The sequence below is a fragment of the Tachypleus tridentatus genome, chromosome 6 (genome assembly GCF_004210375.1).
Source record: "Tachypleus tridentatus isolate NWPU-2018 chromosome 6, ASM421037v1, whole genome shotgun sequence".
NCBI classification, from domain to species: Eukaryota; Metazoa; Arthropoda; class Merostomata; order Xiphosura; family Limulidae; genus Tachypleus; species Tachypleus tridentatus.
This window is the reverse complement of record NC_134830.1, coordinates 114547006-114570840: the sequence shown is the minus strand read 5'-3', so window position 1 is coordinate 114570840 and position 23835 is coordinate 114547006. Positions and strand designations below refer to the sequence as shown.

Here is a 23835-nt window from a genome sequence, read left to right as displayed (position 1 = left end):
TTGGTGGTTGAACACAGACAATACTATGATTAGTGTTACTCTTTTTCCTCTTTATCAGGATGTGTGTCTTTTTGCAAATGCTTCTCTTGTGGGTTGGGGTGCACATTTAAATTCCCATTACATTTTCTGGGGCTTGGCCATTGGCCAAATCTGGACTTGATGTCAGTGTTAACTCTTGTCTATATGTTAGGCTATGTCTCTTTTCCTTCATCTTCTTAAGGGAAAGATGGTTATGATGAATCCTGACAATGCCACACAGTTTCATATGCCACCAATCAAGGTAGTACCAAATCCAGGTCCTCTTAATTTTGGACTCTTGAGTTCATATTCTGAGCCCATGGACATTGAATATTGCTCTTTACTTACTATATGTCCAGCACTTTGGATTGGAGGTTCCTTCACGTTTGTGTCTTCTTTCCTATAAGTCGTCTCCCCTTCTCCATCTTCAATTTCATGTCAGTTTCTTTTGGTGGCTCCATTTTTACCAGTTTAGCCTTTGTTCTCTTTCATGGTGCATATCCAAGTGTTGTTTCCTCTGTTCCTGCCTCTCTGTCTTCATCTATCCATCAGCTTCATTAGAATACTATCCATCTTAGCATTTCCACCCTTTGGCTTCCTTTTATGGCCCCCAGTCCCATTTGTTTATTTGCTGGAACCCTTCTGTGTCACATGACCTTAATTATCTTTCATCACCTTCAGCTGTTTCTGTTTTCTCACCATTCCCTCTCCTTGAAAGGCTATCATTTTTATCATGTTTTGTTTCATCGTATCACCATGTGTGGGTGTTCATTTTCATGATGCTCTGGAAGAAATTGTCCATGTAGAAATGTGTACTACTCCTCATATCTTTGTAACATTACTTACACCATCTAACTGTATCCTTCTCCAGTGTATATCTACCTTTTCTGGTAATTCAACATGCACAGTTTCAACACTAACTTTGTTTTTTCCTACTTACTTTATTGCAGGTTCCTTCTTTTTCTTTGATAACTACTGAGATCCTGCTAAGTGGCAAGTGTTGCCTGGTTAAGTATACTTTCCTCTAAATTTACATCAGATACTTTTATGGTTGTAATGCCCACTAGTGAGATGGGGTTCTGCCAGATTACTAGTTGTGTATGTGTGTGTATATCATAATTTATCTATTAGTATTCTGTTAAGTACTTGGTGGACCATCATTCATGGACTGTTGTCATGAATAAATCACTACCACTACTTTGATTGAAAAATCAAGAGAACTTTGCTTTTTAAAATAATTTCATGGTCACCCATTGCACTTCGACAGGTGTGATATTGTCCTTCTATTCATTTAGTAGATCTTGGGAGTCCTTGCCACTTCCTATGTCTTAGCTATTGATGTGGTGGACTATGGAATTTTTTCATGACGACTGACCACATTTCATAACATTAAGGATTACTACACTCAGTTAAGAAGAGGGCAAAACTGGGACTCTTCCTCCTTCTAGAGATTTGTTCCAAGAGATGATGATGTGCATGGGAGCCAAACAAGCCAATACAGGATATTTCTTGTTCCCAGTTGAGGCTAGTAGATGCTTCATCTTTGTAATTCTGGTTGCAAGATATTTTCATTTACCTAGCTGAGTTCAGGGGACTTCATTCATCTTGTAATGCTGAATGCAATGGTTTTATCATTGTTTTTATGATTGAGTTTCTGCTTGTAATATCAGGTTCATGATGATTCCTTGTTATTATGGTTGACTGAGTCTTAAACATGGCCTCATAATTCTGGGTTCAGTTTTTTGTACTTCCTGTATCTGTGATTTATTTAGAAGTTTGTCTGAAGGTTTCTGTTTACTTACTTTCTCATTCTAATTTTGGCTGCTTGCAACATAGCACTCTGTTTACTCATGGAGGGGATTAATGTGTGTGTGTGTGTGTGTGTGTATATATATTATTCATAGTACAGTTGCCATGTCAACAATACTAGTTTTGTTATTTTGGACAGTCTTCTGCCTCTTAATACCAAGGATAGGATGTGAAGCTTTGTTTGTATAGTTGGGTTTTGGTATATGTTGTTATGTTATTTATAGGAATCTTTTTTTTTTTTAAATAGTTCCAGATATAATGCTACCCCTTTCATGACACTCCATTTCTTGAGGCAAAGAGCATAACTGTTCAAGATATGGTGTGTTTCCTGTCTATTGCAAAGCACCTAAGGATATTTTCTGCAGAAGTATCTTGTTTTATATATTTCACCAGTCCTTCTACTTACTCGTTGTGGGATTCTAACTGTTAAATGTGGGAAAAGTTACATACTGCATCAAAATTTAGTTTTTTCCATTAAAAATAGATTTCCAATAGATATTTACCAATAGTTGTGCTCTATGCATGTTAAATGAACAGCTTGAGCTTATGGGGTAGAAAGACTAATGCATCAGCTAAGCAAAAATTAGAGGGCAGTAGAAGATTGAGAAAAGTTAGGATGTTCACAGAAAATAGAAGGAAAGTCACCATAAGCATTGGTCAAAATGAGACAAACCTGTTTAATTAGAGGAAGAGAATCAGTGGGCAAAACTCCTCAAAAGGTGCATGAATTAGAGGTATGGCAAAGCAGGAAATGTGTTGTCTAAATAATTCTTGTCCTTAATATGTTCATCAGCTGGAAGCGGTGCTGACTCATGGGGAAGAATTTGGCTCTATGTAGGAAGCTAACTCCTGAAAAACCAAGTCTTGCACCTACTCAGCATACAACATTGATCCTCTTACTTGGGTAACCAAGTTGTGTGTTTCCAGAAACATCAGAAGCCATAATGGTAGTCACAAGAAGCTGCTAATTTATAATTTGCAAAAATAATAGAAAATGAGACTTTAAAAAAATTGTTTTAATTGTATATTTCAGTATAATTAAAATATATAAATTTTCAGCAATGCATAATTTCTCTCTTTATGCAAGAATTATGCAGGCAAACTCAAAATTGATAATAGTGTGCCAATCAAGAAAGTGAAGTCAGTTGCTCCAGGAAAGTGTCATGCTCCCTTTGGTGGAGGGTTGTCACCTGCTCTGTGCTTGCTAAATGAGCAGCTCAAATTTATGGAGGTAAAAAGGCTAGTGAAACAAGTGAAAAACTTTCGTTTCAATGCATTAAAGAGCAGTAAAAGATTAAGAAAAGCTGTTATTTGAGGAAATAGAGAATCTATTGGAAATATATTGTCAGAGTAAGAAAATTATAAATTATATTGCTTCTTAGATTTTATAAATGTAAATCTATAGATAAAAGCAAATATAGTGAAATAAATCATAAAATTTTTAGGTATTATAAATTTTACAGCATGTTAAGTTTAAATTTCTTATAAAGATGTCAAATGGAGAAAATAATACTCCAATTTCTTCATTTCAAAATTACTGTTGCAGGTTTTAACCAAGCTAAACAATGCATGAAAACAAATTAAATTTGTGGTGATAATGATGAGAATCATCCTTGAGTCTTCTATTATAAACACTGTTATTCCAGTAATAGCCTGGTTCAATTAACTATTTGAATGATTTTAAAGATGCAGAATTTATAGTCCACCTTAGCAGACATCTGGTTGTACAATGTGCAATAGAAACAGATAAATACACTTCTTCTTGTGATGACTGCTATGATGTAATTTGTGTACTACATGGGTTTGTAATGAACCCACCAATACTGTGACTATAAAATAAACTATTAAACCACCAATCAGTGTAAAAATAAGTATCTTTGGTTGCCCTGTCTCCACAATCAACAAAATTAAAAAAAAAGAAAAATACATCTCTGTAACTTTACTTAACAACAGATATACTGAACACATGATAAAACAGAAAATAAACACCAAAAATAGCCAGGAAACAAATTACAAACATTCAGGTATATTCCTCTATGTCAAAAGTCTCTGAAAGCATACAGAGAATATGTAAACTGTATAAAATCAGAATATCCAGAAGCAACAGTACATATGACTTCAATTAGCATAATGTAAATACAAAACCGCTAATAAAGAACCAATAGCGAGTTAAAAGATCATTTACAACATCTCTTGTAAATGTGGACTTCAGCATAATTAAGAAACAAAGTTTAGAATTCAGAAGTATAACAGATATAAAAGATCTTAACACTGCTCTTATTTATTGTATGGACTTCTCTAGCATGATAAGTTTTCAACATCCACTTAAATGATAACACAGTAAGTCAACATCCAAATTGTGAGCCCTAATAAGGTAGACTGCAGACAGAACAACATGCCATCCTTTCTAAAAAGCAATCCAGGATAACATCTTAGAACTACCACTATACCTAGATTATTCTCCATAATTTCCTGAAGACTACAGCAAATCATCAGCCAAAAAGGTGTATATAAACTAATTAGTAAGTGTAGAGTGAAAAATAAAATATTAATTAGTAAGTAATGAGAGTTAGGTGATTGTCTAGGCAACAAGCCATGACAATGATTTATACATGATTACTGCAATCTTACAATAAGTACTTGGTTAATAATAGAAATATTATTAGTATTGTGTGAAATGTACATTGGAGAGAGAACATTTGGTTATAGCTCAATCAAGTAATTTTATGTTAAAAAATCAAAGCTACTTAAAACATCTGTTTTTCTAAATCATCATTATGTTATAACTATTTTTTCCATTCAGCAATAGCTTTGTGATTTATTTCAATTCATAATGTTTTGTTATATTCTAGACCTGTTTTGCAGAGTGTGTTGCCAACTTTACTTTGAAGATGTGTGGTTGTATCCATTCTTCTTATCCTTATTCATATGAACATTTTGGATCAAATCATATATGTTTATTTGGGAATCAAACAGGAGGTATTTTTCTATTTATTATTATTTTACATTTTTATTAAATTGTTTCAAACTGTTGTGTTTTTGTTTAGATTATATATATTATATAGGAAGCACTGAGTATGGCACTTATGTCAGTAATGTAAAGGAAACATGCTCATTGGAGCACAATGCCAAGTCCTTTCTAGTCAGAGCAGAGCTTTTTCTGTTACACTGGCAAATACTAAAGCTTCATCCAATCTTCATGATGGTACACCCATTTACTATTAATTCAAATCATCTTTTTTGTCTTAACACAAGCATGTTTGTTGAACACCCTGTTGATTTGTTTTACGTTGCATGGTATGCCATCATAAGGTACAATAAGTGATTGTCCAAATCAGTTTTGTCAATATTACAAGAATTAGCAAGCATATTCTTAAGAGCTTGTACTGACTGTTAACTAAGCCATCAGACTGGTTTATATGTCCTCAGAATAGTGGAAGATGCCAACAACATATTTAACACAGAGTAATTCTGAGTAACTGAAAAAAATAGACTGAACACAAATATAACAAAATACAGTCAACAATTTTATTGTTTATAACACAAGTATAAGTGTTTGTACTAATTTTATATGACAGATGTCACTTTTGGTGCATAAAACTATACTTTCTCCAAACTAACTTACTTGGTTAGATCATATTTTATACTGACAAAACCTTGCATTTATTAGTTATAGGGTAAAGTCGACTTTATCCAGAGTGATTTTCACTATCCCCATGTCTGGACATTCTTATTCAAATATGAGTGAGAATTTAACTGGATAATTTTGAAAATTTCTATATCAAAACATGAAGGTATGCCTACTTATAATAAATGTAAATATACTCTAAATATGCTTACTAAAAGTAATTCATAGAAGTCTTTTCGTACATCAGATACCAGACAATCAGGTAAGAATATATATTTTTCTAGTGAACAATAATATTGTGAATATATCAAAATTTTAATAAGTTTAATTTTATTTATGTAAAAACAGCTCATTTGGGTTGAGAAAATTTTTCTACGTAGAGGAGTGAACAACGTTTCAACCTTCTTCGGTCATCGTCAGGTTCACAAAGAAAGAAAGAGGTAACTGACCGGAAGCTGACCACATGTTTGAAAGGGGTTGTGTAACTGAGTGTCGGAATGTAGAGAGCGGGCTTAGATGTTTGAATATATAATTTTATATTATTTATTTTTATTATTATTATTTATATTATTTTTTAGTATAGGAAAAAGGTATTCCTTTGTATTGGTTTGTAAAATTATATATTCAAACATCTAAGGCAACCCTCTACATTCCAACACTCAGTTACACAACCCCTTTCAAACATGTGGTCAGTTTCCATTGAGTTACCTCCTCCTTTCTTTGTGAACCTGATGATGACTAAAGAAGATCGAAATGTTGTTCACTCCTCTACGAAAAAAAAATTTCTCAACCCAAATGAGCCATTTTTACATATATATTTCTCTACAAGTGGGTTTTCTCGACATCACTGATAAGTTTAATTTTGTTTTTCATTTTAGTCTGCACTACAAAGAATCTTGAATCAGAGAAAGTAAATGCAAAACTTTATTGTGATGACAAATGCCATTCCCCTTGCAGGTTAGTATTTCTTCTAATTAATCTCAGTTATGTATTGTTTTAGAATTGAAAGGCTGTTTTCAAAACCTAAAACAAAGGTTTGCTATATTTATAAAGTAGGTGTGTGTGTGTGTTATGTAGTTATGGTTTTCATTACCACATGCTGTGTGAAACCGAATTTGAAAGTTATTCAGAAATCTTGTACCTGGGTTTATACCAATAATACTGAATATTTCCTCAAGTGTATACACAAATATAACTGATCAGTCTGTTTGTCATAGGTTTAATTGTAAATATTTTATAAAATTGCAAACACCACATTTGATCTAATTTTTCCTAAAAATTTAAGTCTCTTAAAAAATATAATTTATTTTTCATTAAATTTCTAGTACAATGTTTTCAATCCATAATTGAGAAACCAAACCTTCAAACAACTGATAAAAAAAATAGATGATAAACTTGAAAATGAAAAATCTGAAAAAAGCACATTGTTACTTTGTATTATTATTTTTGGCATATGAAATACTTTTGTATATGTAAAAACAGCTCGTTTGGGTTGAGAAAATATTTTATGTATAGGTGCGAACAATGTTTTGACCTATATATGCAAAAACGGCTAGTTTGGGTTGAGAAAATATTTTACATAGAGGAGCGAACAACGTTTCGACCTTCTTCGGTCATCGTCAGGTTCACAAAGAAAGAGGTAACTGACCGGAAGCTGACCACATGTTTGAAAGGGGTTGTGTAACCGAGTGTTGGAATGTAGAGGGCGGTGTTAGATGTTTGAATATAATTTTATTTATTTTATTATATTAATATAGGTATAAAGGCGTTCCTTTATATTGGTTTCTTTTGGGTTTAAGTTGTTGTATAAATAAGGCTTCTTTAATTTTACGTTTGTTTATGTTTGTTTCTTTATTTATTATTTGAGTATTTACTATGGTTATGTTGTGTTTATTTGACTCGCAGTGTTCGAAAACGTGTGAAGGTGACTTTTTATGTTCTTTGAATCTGGTTTCCATTTTTCTACTTGTTTCTCCAATATAGAAGTCGTGGTAGTTATCACATTGTATTTTATAAATAATATTGGTGTGGTGTTTGTCAGTGTAGTTTTTACATAGTATAGACCTCAGTTTTGTGCTTAGTTTTTGAATAAATTTGGTATTAACTGGAATGTCATATTTTGTTACTAGTTTTTGCCAAATGTTGGTTATTTGTCTGCTGATGTCAGGAATATATGGTATACAGCAGTATATGGTTTCATGATTTTTTGACTCGTGAGATATATCAACATCAATAAGTTTCCTCCACAAACCGTAGAAAACATTATACGCACACACCTAGACAGAAAGCAAAATCAACCAACAAAAGTAAATATATCTGACGAATCAAAAAATCACGAAACCATATACTGCTGTATACCATATATTCCTGACATCAGCAAACAAATGACCAACATTTGGCAAAAACTAGTAACAAAATATGACATTCCAGTTAATACCAAATTTATTCAAAAACCAGGCACAAAACTAATATTTATACTATGTAAAAACCACACCAATATTAATTATAAAATACAATGTGATAACTGCCACGACTTCTATATTGGAGAAACAAGTAGAAAAATGGAAACCAGATTCAAAGAACATAAAAAGTCACCTTCACACGTTTTCGAACACTGCGAGTCAAATAAACACAACATAACCATAGAAAACACTCAAATACTAAATAAAGAAACAAACATAAACAAACGTAAAATTAAAGAAGCCTTATTTATACAACAACTTAAACCCAAAATAAACCAATATAAAGGAACGCCTTTATACCTATATTAATATAATAAAATAAATAAAATTATATTCAAACATCTAACACCGCCCTCTACATTCCGACACTTGGTTACACAACCCCTTTCAAACATGTGGTCAGCTTCCGGTCAGTTACCTCTTTCTTTGTGAACCTGACGATGACCGAAGAAGATCGAAACGTTGTTCGCTCTTCTATGTAAAATATTTTCTCAACCCAAACGAGCCGTTTTTGCATATATATTTCTCTACACGTGGGTTTTCTCGACATCACTGATTAATGTTTTGACCTTCTTCGGTCATCGTCAGATTCACAAAGAAACAATTTCAGGGAAGATGTAATTAATGAAAATCTATTCTATGTGTAATATATTTTCCAACTGTACACAGAATTTCATTCCAGTCAATGGCTTTCTTGCATCTATACAATTCCAATTAATATACAGCTGAATAAACTACTGACAAATACAGAGGTTTCACTAAATATTGAAAACACCTGTTAATTTCAACATTTTCACTTCTTGAGTGCAGTCAGTCTTCTATGAAGAGACAATACAGCATTAAAAGTATGTAGAATTAGTGAAATAAGTTGTTGTGCATCAGACCATGATACTTTTTACCATTTCTTATAATTGTTGAAGAGGCACAGATTCTGAAACTTTGCTTCAAGACTCATTTTCTGGAACAGACCACAGCTACTCTAATATTGAAATCCGAGAAATGCGATTGTCACATTAGATACCTAAACTGTTCCACACGTTATTTGAATCATTCTAACAATTTCAAGTGTGAACTGGTGCACTGTCCTTCTGAAACATACAAGCTTTATTTTCGAATAAAATGATTATCACATACTTTAAGTAACAATTTTGTATCACTTTACCTTTCAGTGACATCATAGGCCTAAACTATTCTAACAGGAAGCTACCCACACAATAGGGTCTCCAAATTGTGTAACAGATGTCACAAGATATTCAAACCTCTAAACATGTTAAGATTTTTCATGAAAGAGATGTAAAAGTTGATTCATCTGATGAAACCATATATTTCATTGCTTTTTATGTTCTTTTAAAACTGTTAATGTTGTGTTTTATGTATTGAATCATTCAGTTGATCTTGAAAGAAATTGTTTGCACATTACAAGAAATAACGTGCCTCTTGGATCATGCTCTGACAACATTACCATTTTTTAAAAATTGTTAACTGTGATGTTCCTGAATACTTTAAAAGTAAAAGTGAATTTCAATTTACTTCTTGCTAAATGCACCATTTTAGTACCTGTTAGACGATATTCTGTAGGCAGTTACATGGATAAATCTGAAAACGTGTACATTTTTATTGTCACTCATTGTTGTCTTTATAGATTTGAGGTTGTATTTGACTTTTGTTGTGATTCCTGGGATGACTGACAGGAATCTATAACAGATGAACGTTTCTTCGTTACATGCTTAGTTAATACTTGAGTCACACACCTCTGCTATGCATGGTAACTTGGGTTTATGTATGTGTGTACACTTAAAAACATCTCTTTTTCTACAACTTCTTGGACAGTTTGGGTTGAGATATCATTAAATTTAAAAAGGAAATCATGCTCTCTCTTGATGTGGGACTCATGTTATATATATCATAGAGAGAGAGAATATTAATATTGAAGAGTTAAGTAAAATAAAACAAATTTTAAATGAAGAACCACACCAAAAACGGCAAATCCAAACCTCTGTTAGTTTGTTATAAACAAAAAAAGCCAAAAACAAAAATACAAAATGCTGCATCAATTGAAAGGATTCCCAGGGTATAGGCTATAATGAGGGATATAAGATAAGTTTTGGAGATAGCTGAAGAATTAGGACCCACATTGAGGTGGAGATATACAATCTACCAGTCTTAACCTGCATTCACCAGTCTCACAAAGAATAATTACGTAATAAAATAAGCAAAGAAATAGAAATCAGGAGAGTGAGATGTGGGTGCTCAAGCCCACAACATTCTAAACCTGCATCACCCATCACTGCCTGCAGACATTTATGAGAAGGTGACAGTTCTCCAAAGTAAAGAAGTAAAATATAAATTAAAAGTTAAAAACAAATTTTAACTTCCTATAAACCTCATCTTACACAAAAGGTTAATGCTCTCTAACAAAAGATGGAGGATGCCAAACTGATAACTGTAGATATCCAGAAAGCAAGTAAATTTTAGGCCCAGTGTTTGATCTCATTTACTTCTCTGAGTTAATTTCCATTTGATTTATTCTGTTCATCAGGCATAGATCATTCAAGATATTTTCAGCATTTCTGCTGCTTTCTCATTCATCCATGGTATAACAATCAACTAACAGAAAGGTTGAGAAAATTTTGAAACTGAATGTGAATGCATATAAGCAACATAGTTGTCCATAACTGTCAATTTCAATTGGAGAGATCTTTTGACAAAGAAAATACCAATGTTCCAATACTTTTAAATTCTACATTTCTATTATGTGGTGTGGCTGACTGGTACATTTAAAAATTGCTTTCTAGCCCACACCATGGAAAAAGTTACACGTGCTTGATATGAAGCCAAATGATTATTGACAGCACAAGAGGAACTCAACAATGAAAATGTTTTGACATTTTAGGGAGTAGGACCCATTTGAAATTAATTTTCATTTTTATAAATATTAAATTTACCATATGACTACATTTTTATCCTCTTACACACAGCAAAAACTGAAAAGATGTTTTGATTATTTTGTCTGTATCTTTTTATAGATTGTATTGTTTTAGTTATGGGTGAAATAAGGAATTCTTAAATTTTTCTTGTACATATCCAGAGTTATGTAATAAGATCCTGCACATATGTAAAGAAAACTCAAATCCATTCTTTCTTTTTTCCCAAACCTTCATTATATGCTAAGTTCTTTAGCATTACTGGCTTATCTTCAGTTTAAAAGCAAGAAAACAACTAAATACTTTTACTTTTAGAAGTAACATATTTAAGTTTAAAACTGATAGAATTAAAAAGATGTGGATTGGAAAATAAAATTTATATATATATGTTTTTCTGATGCTTTAACAATATTCATGTGACAAAAGTTAGTACTAATGTTTTAATTTTTACATATATATGCATTAGTTTAAAATAAACGAGTTATTTTAACTGGTATGTATGTAATGTATGTTTCATTGAATTACATCATTTAGTTTATTTAAAAGATATTTTAAAATTTACTAATTATTCGTTTATTCCTGAGTTAATATTCTTTATAATGTACGACAATTTCAATGTCTTTCTTCTCAGAAAGGTTACCTATGAAGTTACACCTTTTCAACAACCAATTATTGCTTCAGGTACAGTAGATGAAGTAAGTACATTAAAAGTAATATGAAGTTAATTTAATCTACACTCAAAATTGTGTAACTTTTGTTATATCTTGCTATATTTTTAAGAGCTTTTCCCAATGCAACTTATAGAGAAATATTTTGATCATGTAAGTGTATTACTATAATTATTTTGAATTATTAGAATTCTTTACTTTTTAATTTCAATTCACAAAGAGATATGAGACATACTTACAAAGTGGTAAGACACTTTCAAAGTGACATGAAACATACATTATAGAAACATTACTATCACAGTAATTTCTGTGATATGAAATGGCTTCTGATGTGATAGCTATGATGAAATTAATTTACATGGTAGTACTTGTTTCACTGACGATGAGGAGTGAAAAAAGCAAATCTCAGTAGAAGAGCAATCAATTTTGGCTAGCGACTTAGCTAAGATTTCAGTTATGACTTTCTAATCAGAATAAGTAAACTGTATGTACAAAGAATTCTTTACACTATAGGTTATCACTGTTGTATCCAGAGTTTTATATAATTGTTTCATTTTTGTTGAAGTCCACTCGTGTGACTTCAATTTCTTCAAACACCCTTTAACAAAACAAATTATTCTCCCCTGCTGTATTATTAGAATACACTGGCTGATAAATTAACTGAAGTAAATACATGGAAAATTCCTTAATTTGCACCACTCTTAAATACTATTGTATTTAGTTTGAAATTCAGTCTGAGGCTTGTCTCCATATAAGGTATGAAAAAAATGCATTAGGAGCTCCCATATGTACTTTCTCATTTTTTGTCATATATGTACAGACCACCCAAATGTTTGTAAACACCTCTTTGTCTTTATATACCTATATCACTACATTCTGATCAACCCAAAAAATAACTAACACCAAAATATCAACCTATACATTTTAAAGAGCCATGCCATAAACATTTTCTTGCACTTTTATTACTTTAAACAATTTTCATTTCAACCACTATAATGTATACAAGCCTCTAAATCCTTTCCAACTCTTTTAAAACCAGCATCATGATAAACTCTGTGGGAAAGTTCTGGTAATTGTGCTGCATAAGCTTATTTGTTGTTAACTATGTTATTTTGTAGTGCCATACAAACAGTCTAATAGCAAGAGTAGAGTAGTGGTTATTTGCCTTATGTGTGGCAGATTTCTACCTCAGCTACTATCAGCAAAATAAACATGATATATTTGCAAAGGTTAGAAGTATACATTGTTAGGGGAAGAACCTTATGGTCAATACTATAAAGGATAGGACAGTGTTACTAACGTTTTTCCACATTTTTCAACCTTTGAAAATTATGCTGGTTAGGATATTGGTGAAATTTGCTGACCCCCTGTAGAGGTAGAATGGAGAAAACAGCATTAAAATATAAAATGTTTCTAAAAAAAAGTTTGAAGACAGCTATTTTTAATCTCATCATGAAAATAAATCAATTTTGCACTCTGAGCATTCAACACTTTGAATTAATATATTCATTTGCAAACTCTGTTAAAAATGCTTAATTAAAAATTCTGAGTTTTTTTGTTACAAAGCACTTAAAATGTTTACTAAAACCTTAATGTTTTGTGAAGACACACAAGATGAGTTAAAATGTATAGTATAGAAACTATGGTGTTCACTTTAATAGTGAGTGATTCACTGAGGCAATAGAAAAAGGGTTAACAGCCTGGGAATCCCTCTGAGATTGTTCCATCCAGTTTCAATCTCACTAGATGCCATTTTAACTTGGAGATCCTCAGACAACTATGCTTTGTTAACACAGAGATAACTTTTTGTCAGTATCAGTGCTTTAAATGTTAGCTAATTTTCCCAAGTCTGTGGCTAAAAACAGACTTAATTTGTAGACTTTTGCAAAAGTTCAATGTAGTTAAACGAGTTCCTCAAAGATTATTAGGTAAGTCCAAATTGCAACGAGTAGATTAACAAGATAAGAATTTGAACAAATAATATTATTCATCAAAATCAAGGATGCATAGTATGTAGTTCTTTATGGGCATTTATTTTTCACTGGATTTATGAAATGATTAAGCTGATTTTTCTGTTTTTAAATATGTGCCCACTAAAAAATTCAATAAAATTTTAAATGTAACATATTCTGTTTAAGGGGAAATATTGTATTTACCTTTGGTGAAGAATGCTGGTCATTCTCAGTCAGACATTGTCAAGATTTTTTTTATAGTGTTGGATTCTTTACAGTCGATGTCTGTAACTTATTTGAAAGAAATTTCAACAATAAATGGAGAGCACACAATCCACTTCTTTCAAGATAATGTATTAAAAACAAGTCAAACATATCTACAATTTTTTTTACACTATAGGTTATAACAGTTGTATCCAGAGCTTTAAATAACTGTATCTCTCTTCTTTTTTTTTTTATCAAGTTCACATGTGCAGATTCAATTTCTTTAGAACATCTTGTGACAAGTCAAATAATTTTTTTGTACTCTTTTATTACAGTACAATCAATGATAAATTCACTTACATTAAGCAGTGGGTTTCCTTATATATGTAAAAACGGCTCGTTTGGGTTGAGATAATTTTTTTATGTAAAGGAACGAACAACTTTTCGACCTTCTTCGGTCATCGTCAGGTTCACAAAAAAAATGAAGAAATAATAGACCGGAAGTTGACCACATGTTTGAAAGGGGTTGTGTAATTGAGTGTCGGAATGTAGAGGGCGTTCTAAGATGTTTGAATATATAATTTTATATTATTTATTTTTTTATTATTATTTATTATATTATTTTTAATATACATATAAAGGTTAAAACCAAATTTATTCAAATACCAGGCACAAAACTGAAGTATATACTATGTAAAAACTACACTGACTGACAAACACCACACTAACATTATTTATAAAATAGAATGTGATAACTGCCACGACTTCTATATTGGAAAAACAAGTAGAAAAATGGAAACCAGATTCAAAAAACATAAAAAGTTACCTTCACACGTTTTCGAACACTGCAAGTCAAATAAACACAACATAACCATAGAAAACACTCAAATACTAAATAAAGAAACAAGCATAAACAAACTCAAAATTAAAGAAGCCTTACTTATACAACAACTCAAGCCCAAAATAAACCAATACAAAGGAACACCTTTATACCAATATTAAAAAATATTTATAACGGTTATAACACAATCTTCGTCAAGTGCAGGCAGCATCAAGTCACTATTAAACTTAACAGGACGACTTCAATGTGGCACATCACTTAAACTGTAGTCACCTGATCTGAGCTTCTGAAACCACCTTCGAAATTTTCTTTCATTGAGAAACTCTGCATCAAAAACACCTTGAATGCTTCGTGTAGTTTCTGCTGCAGTACTGCCTTTTGAAACTCATGAAGCATTATATGCTTAATGTGCTCCTCAGTAACATCCATCTTCATAAGGGTTTATTTCATTAATGATCTGAAAAAAGTGGAGTTGGGTTAGTTTGTTTTATTTGTCTGAACATTTTTTATACACGTCCTAGTACATATTTTAATCATTAAAGCCTTCTACAAAGATAGAAATGATGATTCACTTTCTGTATTAAATTTTCGGACATTACATAAACCATGACTCTCATATTAAATTTAACTGAAAATGAGCGGTTGTCTATGTCTAACAAAGAAAGGAGAGTTAACAAACTTTGAGATAAAAACTGGCCTACCATTGGAAGGCACTGGTTGTTGACGTTTTATAAGCAGTACAAGTGTCACCTCCATGAAGTGAGAAAGGAATAAAAACAGATAAAATAAAACTTTCTTGATCACATGTTATGCAAAAATTACATATACATAGGATAAATGAAAGTATTTGAAAAATTATACATTGACATGAAAAGATAGAAATGCAAAACATTTACTTAATTACAATGTCATTGTAAGCCAGATGTTAGAAAGCTGTATATTTACACTGATCTTCCACAAACTTTGTGTACTATAAACATTGTAACTTACACAACTTACACTGATTAGTGGTCAATAAAGTGTAGTGAAAAATTAATTGAGTTAACACAAGAAAAATGAGAGACGTGCACTCTAGTATACCAAATCAAGAAGTGAAGATTTAATTTTTCCAGTGTAGGGAGTCAGCTGAACCAAGGTGGTGTTGTATGTCCACCTATTGGTGAAGGATTATCAAATGCTTAGCTGCATGCGACAACACAGTTGCACCATAGGAGTAGGTGGCAGTATCAAGGCTTGTGGTGAGCAAAAACTGCCGATATATAGGGTAGTATTAAGTGAGAACAGTTTTTTTGTCAGAGTAGGTAAGGTATCTAAAAAAACTTTCAGATTGCCTTGTTTTTTATAATATAAGTGTTGTATTCACCAGTTTGGCTCAGAAGTGAAGTTCATCTCCATTTATTTTGGACTTAGATTTTATTAAACTTGTGTGAATTAATAATTCTTCCATTCAAACACAAATAATGCAAAATACTAAAATAAAATTAATATTTTTATCTCTCTTAAATTTTCTTTTGTTTAAATGAATCAATTTACATTATATCTGGAACATGTGAATTCAAATTCACCAAAACCATGTATTAATCTAGCTATCTGTTCAGTAATATTTTGTTACATCTAATTACAATGTATATTCAGGATCCTCTTTTCAGCAAATTTTATAGTATTGTTTTGTTATCTGAAAATAACAACTGAGTGATTTTGTTTCAGTCTGGTAACTAAACTATCTTAATGAAGAGGTTGTTCAATCTACCAAGAATAAAAGCAATTTCAGCTGAGTAATTGAATTATTTGACCATAATTCCACCCAAATAGAAGTAATTGGCATGTTTAAGAACTTCATTTTCAATCAAAATAGTCATTGCGCATATATTGAGTACAATTTCTGGGACCTAATGCTAGTTATGTACCAAAAAAAATGATTTTATGTAAGCTTCATGGTATTAATTGTCAGAGTAATACATAATAGATATTTTGCAACTAAACCTCAGTCAATAGCTGTATTTTTTGGATAATTTGTTATTCAAGTTTGTAATGTGCCTGGGGTTGACTGTCTGTTTGGAAATGCCTTCAGGCTTGCCAGTTGAACTACCCAGGTATATATGATTTGTCTTAAATAGTTACAATTGATCTTACAACATTAACTGTTAAAAAAAAAACATACTGCACTGAGAGCAATAAAATTAAATCATTACTGTAATAAATTAAGGTATTTGAAAATTTGATCAAATAAAAAAAATTAAAATGACTGCTGTTACAATTCTAAAACCACAAGACTAAAGACAGGTGATAAACTTCTTGTTTTCCATTTGCAAGATTGAATGGAATGTAGAACACGTTACAAAAGTAAATATCTAGTAACCAATTCTTCAGTAACATAGTGAACATATAAGTATATATTCTGGAGTAATTTGTTGCTTCTTATTTTTAAACTGCATTGTTGTGTGTTAATTATTATCCCAATTATTATTATACACTGATATATTTTGTTTTATTACTCAATGTTTGCCCCAACCCCAATAGTTTTGTAAGATTGAAGACTTGTAATGCTAAAATTCGGATTTCAATTCCTGTAATGAATAGCAATTGTGCTTTAAAATAGACTGTAATTTTTACCCCTAAAAAGTCTCCAAAAACCATCCTGCATCTAATACTTGAAGTTAAAGAAAATGCATCTTTCAGTGTTGCCCCTGTAAGACAAATTCTAGTTAGTCTTTTCCTAAACAACTGTAAATTGAAATAAAAAAATAATTTATACAAAAATATACATTTAACAAATCTTTTTCATTAATTATAAACTTAACAGCATAAGATGACTTATAATAGATAATAATAATCCAGGGCATAACCTGAATAGTTCATCTGGTTCCTCAGAACAACTGTGTTCCTTCATGGTTTACTGAAATTTTTTTTCTTGTTGTATAAATTTGATTTACTATGTTGCATGTATGATATATTCTTACAAATAAGTTTTCTTGCTATGCATGTCTTATGCTGTTTAGAGTAAACATCAATATTTTTTTCCCTATGTATTCTCTGACAACAACTTTGTCATTGTTAAATTTTTATACTTAAATCTCAAGGAGCAATCGTCAAATATTATAAAACCAATTCATCAAGTTGTGGTTGCTACTGATGTGATAGAAAAATGATAAACTGTACGATTTGAAAGTAAGATGTATTGGATACTAAATCAGTTACTGTATTAGCCTTTCATAGAGTGTTTGTAAAATGCATATGGTCATGCATCTTACATGGTGCAAGATATAAATGGTGGTTTTTTTGTAAATTATATTGTATTTATAATGAATTCTGAAAGTAAAGATTTAATTTTTAGGATAAGTGGCAAACTAGTGAAAATTTTATTCTAAAAGACTTTGAAATCACAAAGTACATTTATTAGCTTATGATACTCTGTACAGAATGTAGTCAATGTTATCAGAACATCTTCAGTCATAATATTGTTTTGGATTAATTATTTATATTTAAGAGTAACTGATACTTTCATTTATTTTGAAAGAATAACTTTTCTAGAACATTCATTTAAAAATGTCTGCTAGTAAAACATGTCGACATTAACGTAGAACATATAAATAAGGGTGCTTTTTAGATATTTTTTTTACTATAATTTTAATGTATGTGCATAAAGTAAAAAAATAAAACAAAGGTTGTGAAATGTTACTATTTGTATTTCAGAAATCAACGCAGCAGTTATATGGGAACTTCTTAAATAAACCAGTCTCTTTGGAATATATAAAGTATGTTTTTGTTTTGTTAAACAAAATATACGATTTGAAAATATTATTTTCAATAATAAACTGTAAATTTTATTTACATGGTACAAAAATTGTACCAGTCGGGTATTACTGAAAGTAGTAATGTGATTATTACTTCCTTCTAGATCTACAAAATTTCCTGTAATGCTTGACTTATTTTAAACAACAAATCCATGATAATATAATTTCTGTGATCTTCATTAACAGTAAATATTCATTTGTATTTCAAACTAGATACCACTCACAGTTGACATATTTCAACTGTGTAACAGTGTCTTCATGTTTGTGATTTATGAAATTGTAAATACATATACATGTGATACTAAAGACATACTAAGAACATTGACTTGATTCCTTTGTCATGATTATTGTAACTAAAACCTCCTAATTATCTAAACTAAATGAATTTTATTTCAATAAAACATTGTTAAAATTGACACCCAAGGTGGAATATTGTGAACATTTTTGAATGTGGCATGGCGAGATGGTATGGGCACAAAACTCATAAGTTTTAGGTTAGAGTTTGTAATCTCATCAACAAGCATGTTGTGGGTATGCAATCTGCAACAGCACTTTTCACTTTTTATTGATAAAAGTTGGCATTGATATAATGTTGATTAGCTGTCTTCCTTCTATCTATTCTATACAAGAGAATATATTTATCGAAATTTTATTTCTTTCAACATCATAAAAGTAGATTTCAAAAGATATAGGTATTAGTTTTTTGCACATTTTTCTTTCCAGGTCATCAGGTATAAAGGTCAATTTCATGTTTAAGAATAAAAACCTTATGGTGTACCAACACTATCCAAGATATCAGGTAACCCTTTTTATAATAAATAAATAATAATCGAAACTGTCTTTACAACTAAGAACATTATGTAATTTCAGTAATAAGAGTAATGTCTTGGAATGTTTTTTTTTCAAGGATAAAATGATTTACAGTAGCTGAGCATATTGTGACATTTGTGTTAAAAGAAAAGTATTAAATATTATGATTTTAAATGTTAACATTGGTTATGTAATAATAAATATAACCAAGTATGATGACAAACATCCAATCAGTTTAAACTTTACTTACAATTTTTTGAAGAATTTAAAACAGTCTGGTATCTTTAGTGCCAATGTACTTATTAATTTCTGATGTATGTAGGATGTGGAGCTCTTCAGCTACATTGGTGGATACATTGGGATGTGGCTTGGTATCTCATTGGCAAATGTATTGGAAGTGATCATTAAGTTCATCAATAAAATTCAAAACTGGTATTTAAATCTAAAGAACCAATCATTAAATATTATAAAACCAATTCAACAAGCTGAGGTTGCTACTAATATGATAGAAAAATGACACAATTTGAAAAGCAGATGTACTGGGTACTAAATCAGTTACTGTATTAGTCTTTCAGAGAATGTTAGTTTGTAAAGTGCACACTAAACTGCTTATTTATTTTGTGTGAATTAAATATTTAAAATAATATACCAGTTGGTGTTCACTAGATGACAAAGTTATGGTATGGTGATTGAGATATCATATTTTGTACTTTCATTTGCACCTATTTTTTGTGCTATTTTAGTATTAAATGCAAATCTTCCCCTACAGAGTTTTGCATATTAGAATGTTTGTGCTGAAATGTCGAGTTTTTAACTAAAGACAAACATACCTAACTTTACCATCTTTAGGTAAATATTTTTATGTGTATATTTCATAAAACTTTTTTTCCTTTCTTTCATTATTTTGTGAAATACAAAAATAAGTTGTTTTAAATTTTCCACCTTTTTTCCCTTAATCTTTACTTGATTTAATTTTTACTATGTAATATTGTTACTATCACCTGAATTAAAAAAAATGCTAACGTAAAAACCTTTCACGTTTTAGTGTTTTATGTAAAATAATACTTATTGAACTTTATGTACTGTAGATTTTTACAGCTTTAGATAACCTTGCTGTAATGATTACTACTCTCTTAAATATTCCAGTGGTAAATTTTTATATTTCTACACAGGGAAGGAATTTTTAATTGCATTGAGTATACTTTCTTAAATCTATCTTTAAGTTTTTTGTATAACCAAAAGTGTTTTTTGTATAACCTAAAGTGTTTTGTGTTTGTTTTTTCTCTCTCTCTTTGATCAGCTTTTGTGCAAAGTGTATATACACACTGGTATTGGTAACATCCTAGTTTGTCTACCACATTGGCAGTTGACTAAATGGGTGTAGATGAAATTGGAATAAACCTAAAAAGATACAATCATTTGGTTGTCAAGTATAACACACTTTTAAACACAAAGAAGTTTGGTGTTTATAATGTTCACAGTACAATGCAATAGACTTTTAAAACATTCACAGATTGATATTTTAATGTACATATGCAGTAAAAATATATAATATAAAACAAAACCTAGCTTATTCTCAAGGAATTGGAATACTGCTTTAAAGTTTTTTCATTTACAATAAAGTGCAAACCAAGTTTATGAAAAATATATAAAATATTTATTTTGGTATATTATTACATTAGCGTTCATGAAATGGGAATGAATCCTGGTATCTACCCTGATATTAAAATTATGTTATGTAGCAATTTCCATGTGACTATAATTTGTTCTTTGTGTACTGAAAATTAACTTATATTACCATGTTAGTAACGAAACTGAATTTACATGGTGTAGTTAGTAATAGGCACATCAGAAGTAAGATTATTATTTTGACTGAGGAATGAGTGGGATTAAAGTGGTTTAGTTGTTGAAGTTATATCTTGAGCTGAAGTATCCATAACTATAATGGAAAGAACGATGCATGTTATTTTTATACCCCACACAAAGTCTTAGCATATTTTAATAATGAACTGACCCACTTGAACAACATTTGGATCTGATTTATGTGTACAAAATTTCATCTTATGACACATCACAATATAGCTCATCATACTGGCATATGGCTGAAGCCAAACATTCAGTTGGTACCTTATGAGGTAACATTCTCTCAGATATCCATGCTATTTTATGTTTCACAGGAGTAAATAAATAAAAGCTCATGGTACTCCTTGTTGGTGCAAAAAGTGGACTGGAAGGTGTGACACAGTTTGTTACCACATGACAACTTAAGATGTTTAACTGAATCATTCACCATAGATTTCCAAAATTTGTAGACCTTGTGTGCCAGTACTAAATATTCTTTTTTTCTCTATCTCTCTCACAATGAATTTGATATGTATGCTGCAGCATACTATGATTGTTGAATTTTTCTTTCAGAATAATATTTTTGTTTTAGAGTAAAATAATAATATGATACTTTTGGTGAAGATATTGTTTTGTCTGTTTTTGTCAGTAACTTGAGAAAATCCAAAAGAACATTCAAAACGTCTTGATGAGATGGGCCTCATCAGCGAAGAGTGTAGTTCTCTTATTGTCTTTATGTGGTTTGCATAAGAAATGTAAATTGGGCACTGAAAGTATACCATGCTATTTGGACTATTGGATCTGTCTTTAAAAGGCTTTGGATTTTGTTTTTCTCACGTCAACTATCTTCAAGTCAAAATAACACTTTTACATCTTTTGGCAAATTATTCTTTCAGTTACAGTCAACATACGTTAATATTCTAGTAATTAACTTTTCAAAGTTTTAAAACAAATAGACTTAGAACTTTTAAATATCCAGTTCCCCTCTTGTATAAATTTGTGCTGTTTTCTCTATTTTAGGAAGGTGATAAAAAGTGTTCCAGTAATTATAGACCCATTAATATTACATTAGTTGTGGGAAAAGTTATAGAGAATCTGTTGAAAGATGCTGTATTAAGACATTTAACAAAGTTTAAAATTTTATTGGATTGGCATCATGGTTCACTAAGGGATAATCTTGCCTTACAAAACATTTGGCATTCTTTAGAAAGGTTATTACTTATGTAGGTGAGAGTACGGGTGTAGATTTGATGTATCTAGGTTTTTGAGAAAGCAATTAACAATGCACCATGCAAAAGGCTTGTAAAAAAATGTCTATGAATGTGGGGGATAAGTTAGCAAATTGGCTAGAATAGTGGCTTGATGAAAGAAAACAGGATTAATGTAACAAATGGAGGACCTCAGGGATCAGACTTATCGGTTTTACACTTTTTTATTTATATTAATGATGTAGATGAAGAAATAGTCAATAAATTACTTAAATTTATGGACGATATTAAAGTGTTGGGTGTTGCTAGCTGTGAAAAGGATGCTACTGGTTTATAAAAGGATGTTGATCATTTATTGATTTGGGAAAATGAATGGTAAATAAATTGTAATTATAATAAATGCAAGATAACTCAGGTGGATTATCATAATTTAAATGGGAATAACCTTAAAAGTGTTATGAAAGAAAAAGATCTTACTGTAATAGTTCATCAATCTTTAAAGCCATTGAAACAGTGTGTAGGTTGTGTCTACAGGAATATTATACACAAGTCTAGGAATGATATCAAATTGTTTGAAAGGGTTCAGAGAAGAATTACTACATGTAGAATGGTAACTTGGATGGAGTAATTGTTATATGAGGATAGGATGAAAAGGGAAGAGTTATGGGTGATATCATTGATGTGTTTAAAATTGTAAAGGGAATTGATAATGCTGATGTATTCTAAACTTTGTTAAATGACTTTGCAAAGCATCCTTTAACAGATTTTCCAAAACATTTCCAACAAGTGATGCAAGACTAATGGATCTATAATTACTGGGACAAATGTTATCACTTCCCTTAAAAATAGAAGTTACATTAGCCAACTTCCAATCCTTTGATACCTGCCAACTGTTCAAGGACTGACAAAAATAGTAGTAAATGGCTCACATATTCGATCTTTAACCTTCATGATGACAAGAAATCCCCGAGAAGTAAAAATTTATTCTAAAGATGGCTGTTATGGGTGTTAAAACTTTAATTAAAGTAAAGAACAATGTTTCAACCTTCATACATCATGTTCTGTACTTTTTCTAATTAAAGATTTGAATACATTTTAAAATATTTAATCTTCTTCAAAACCCTTGTGGAAATATCTGACCTAGAAGTCTTATCATTTCTCAGACTTCCTAATTTTTCAATAATCTCATAATTAATGCAGTCATTTTGTTTAATCCATTTTCCATAAATCAGTTGTTCAAGATGTGGAATACTGCTTAAATCTTCATTAGTAAAAACCAAAGAAAAGGACAAATTTAATAACCAAGTCATCTCATAACTATTACTTACTAGCCTTCCTTTATCACCCCTTATGAGTCCTATCTGCATTCTAACATTTTATTTACCCTACTGTTAATTTTTTACATTTTCTCCCAACCTTTTCTCATAATTCTTTTTGATGTTTTAATTTTCTGCTCCACCAAACTTCTTGATATTCTATAGCCTTCTAAGTCTTCTATCATACTGCCCCCCAATGACACAGTGGTATGTCTGTGATCGATTTTGAATTTCGTGCAAAACTACACAAGGGCTATCTTAGCTAGCCTTCTCTAATTTTGCAATGTAAGACTAGAGGGAAGGCAGCTAGTCACCACCACCCACTGCCAACTCTTGGGCTACCCTTTTACCAATCAATA

General features: G+C 30.9%; 1 protein-coding gene and 1 long non-coding RNA gene across 3 annotated transcripts in view; one reads left to right on the top strand and one right to left on the bottom strand.

Moving 5' to 3' along the window:
- Positions 1–14205, bottom strand: part of LOC143253359 (uncharacterized) — a 66632-nt gene extending 52427 nt beyond the window's left edge. Inside the window, exons 1-3 of one of the 2 annotated variants that reach the window (XR_013029522.1) lie at positions 14026–14205; positions 13666–13752; positions 12211–12876 (exon numbers count right to left, since the gene is read on the bottom strand). This is a non-coding gene — a long non-coding RNA (uncharacterized LOC143253359). Of the gene's footprint in view, positions 1–12210; positions 12877–13665; positions 13753–14025 lie in introns of those variants that run through there. The other variant, XR_013029521.1, reaches the window with a different exon arrangement.
- The window catches only part of LOC143253358 (epithelial sodium channel subunit gamma-2-like), a 91159-nt gene extending 69370 nt beyond the window's left edge, over positions 1–21789 (top strand). Inside the window, exons 7-12 of the mRNA XM_076507116.1 lie at positions 4680–4806; positions 6334–6412; positions 11473–11536; positions 18200–18261; positions 19024–19099; positions 19433–21789. Coding sequence (XP_076363231.1) covers positions 4680–4806; positions 6334–6412; positions 11473–11536; positions 18200–18261; positions 19024–19099; positions 19433–19627 — 603 coding nt within the window. The 3' untranslated portion in view covers positions 19628–21789. The remainder of the gene's footprint in view (positions 1–4679; positions 4807–6333; positions 6413–11472; positions 11537–18199; positions 18262–19023; positions 19100–19432) is intronic.
- The last annotated feature ends 2046 nt before the right edge of the window (positions 21790–23835 follow it).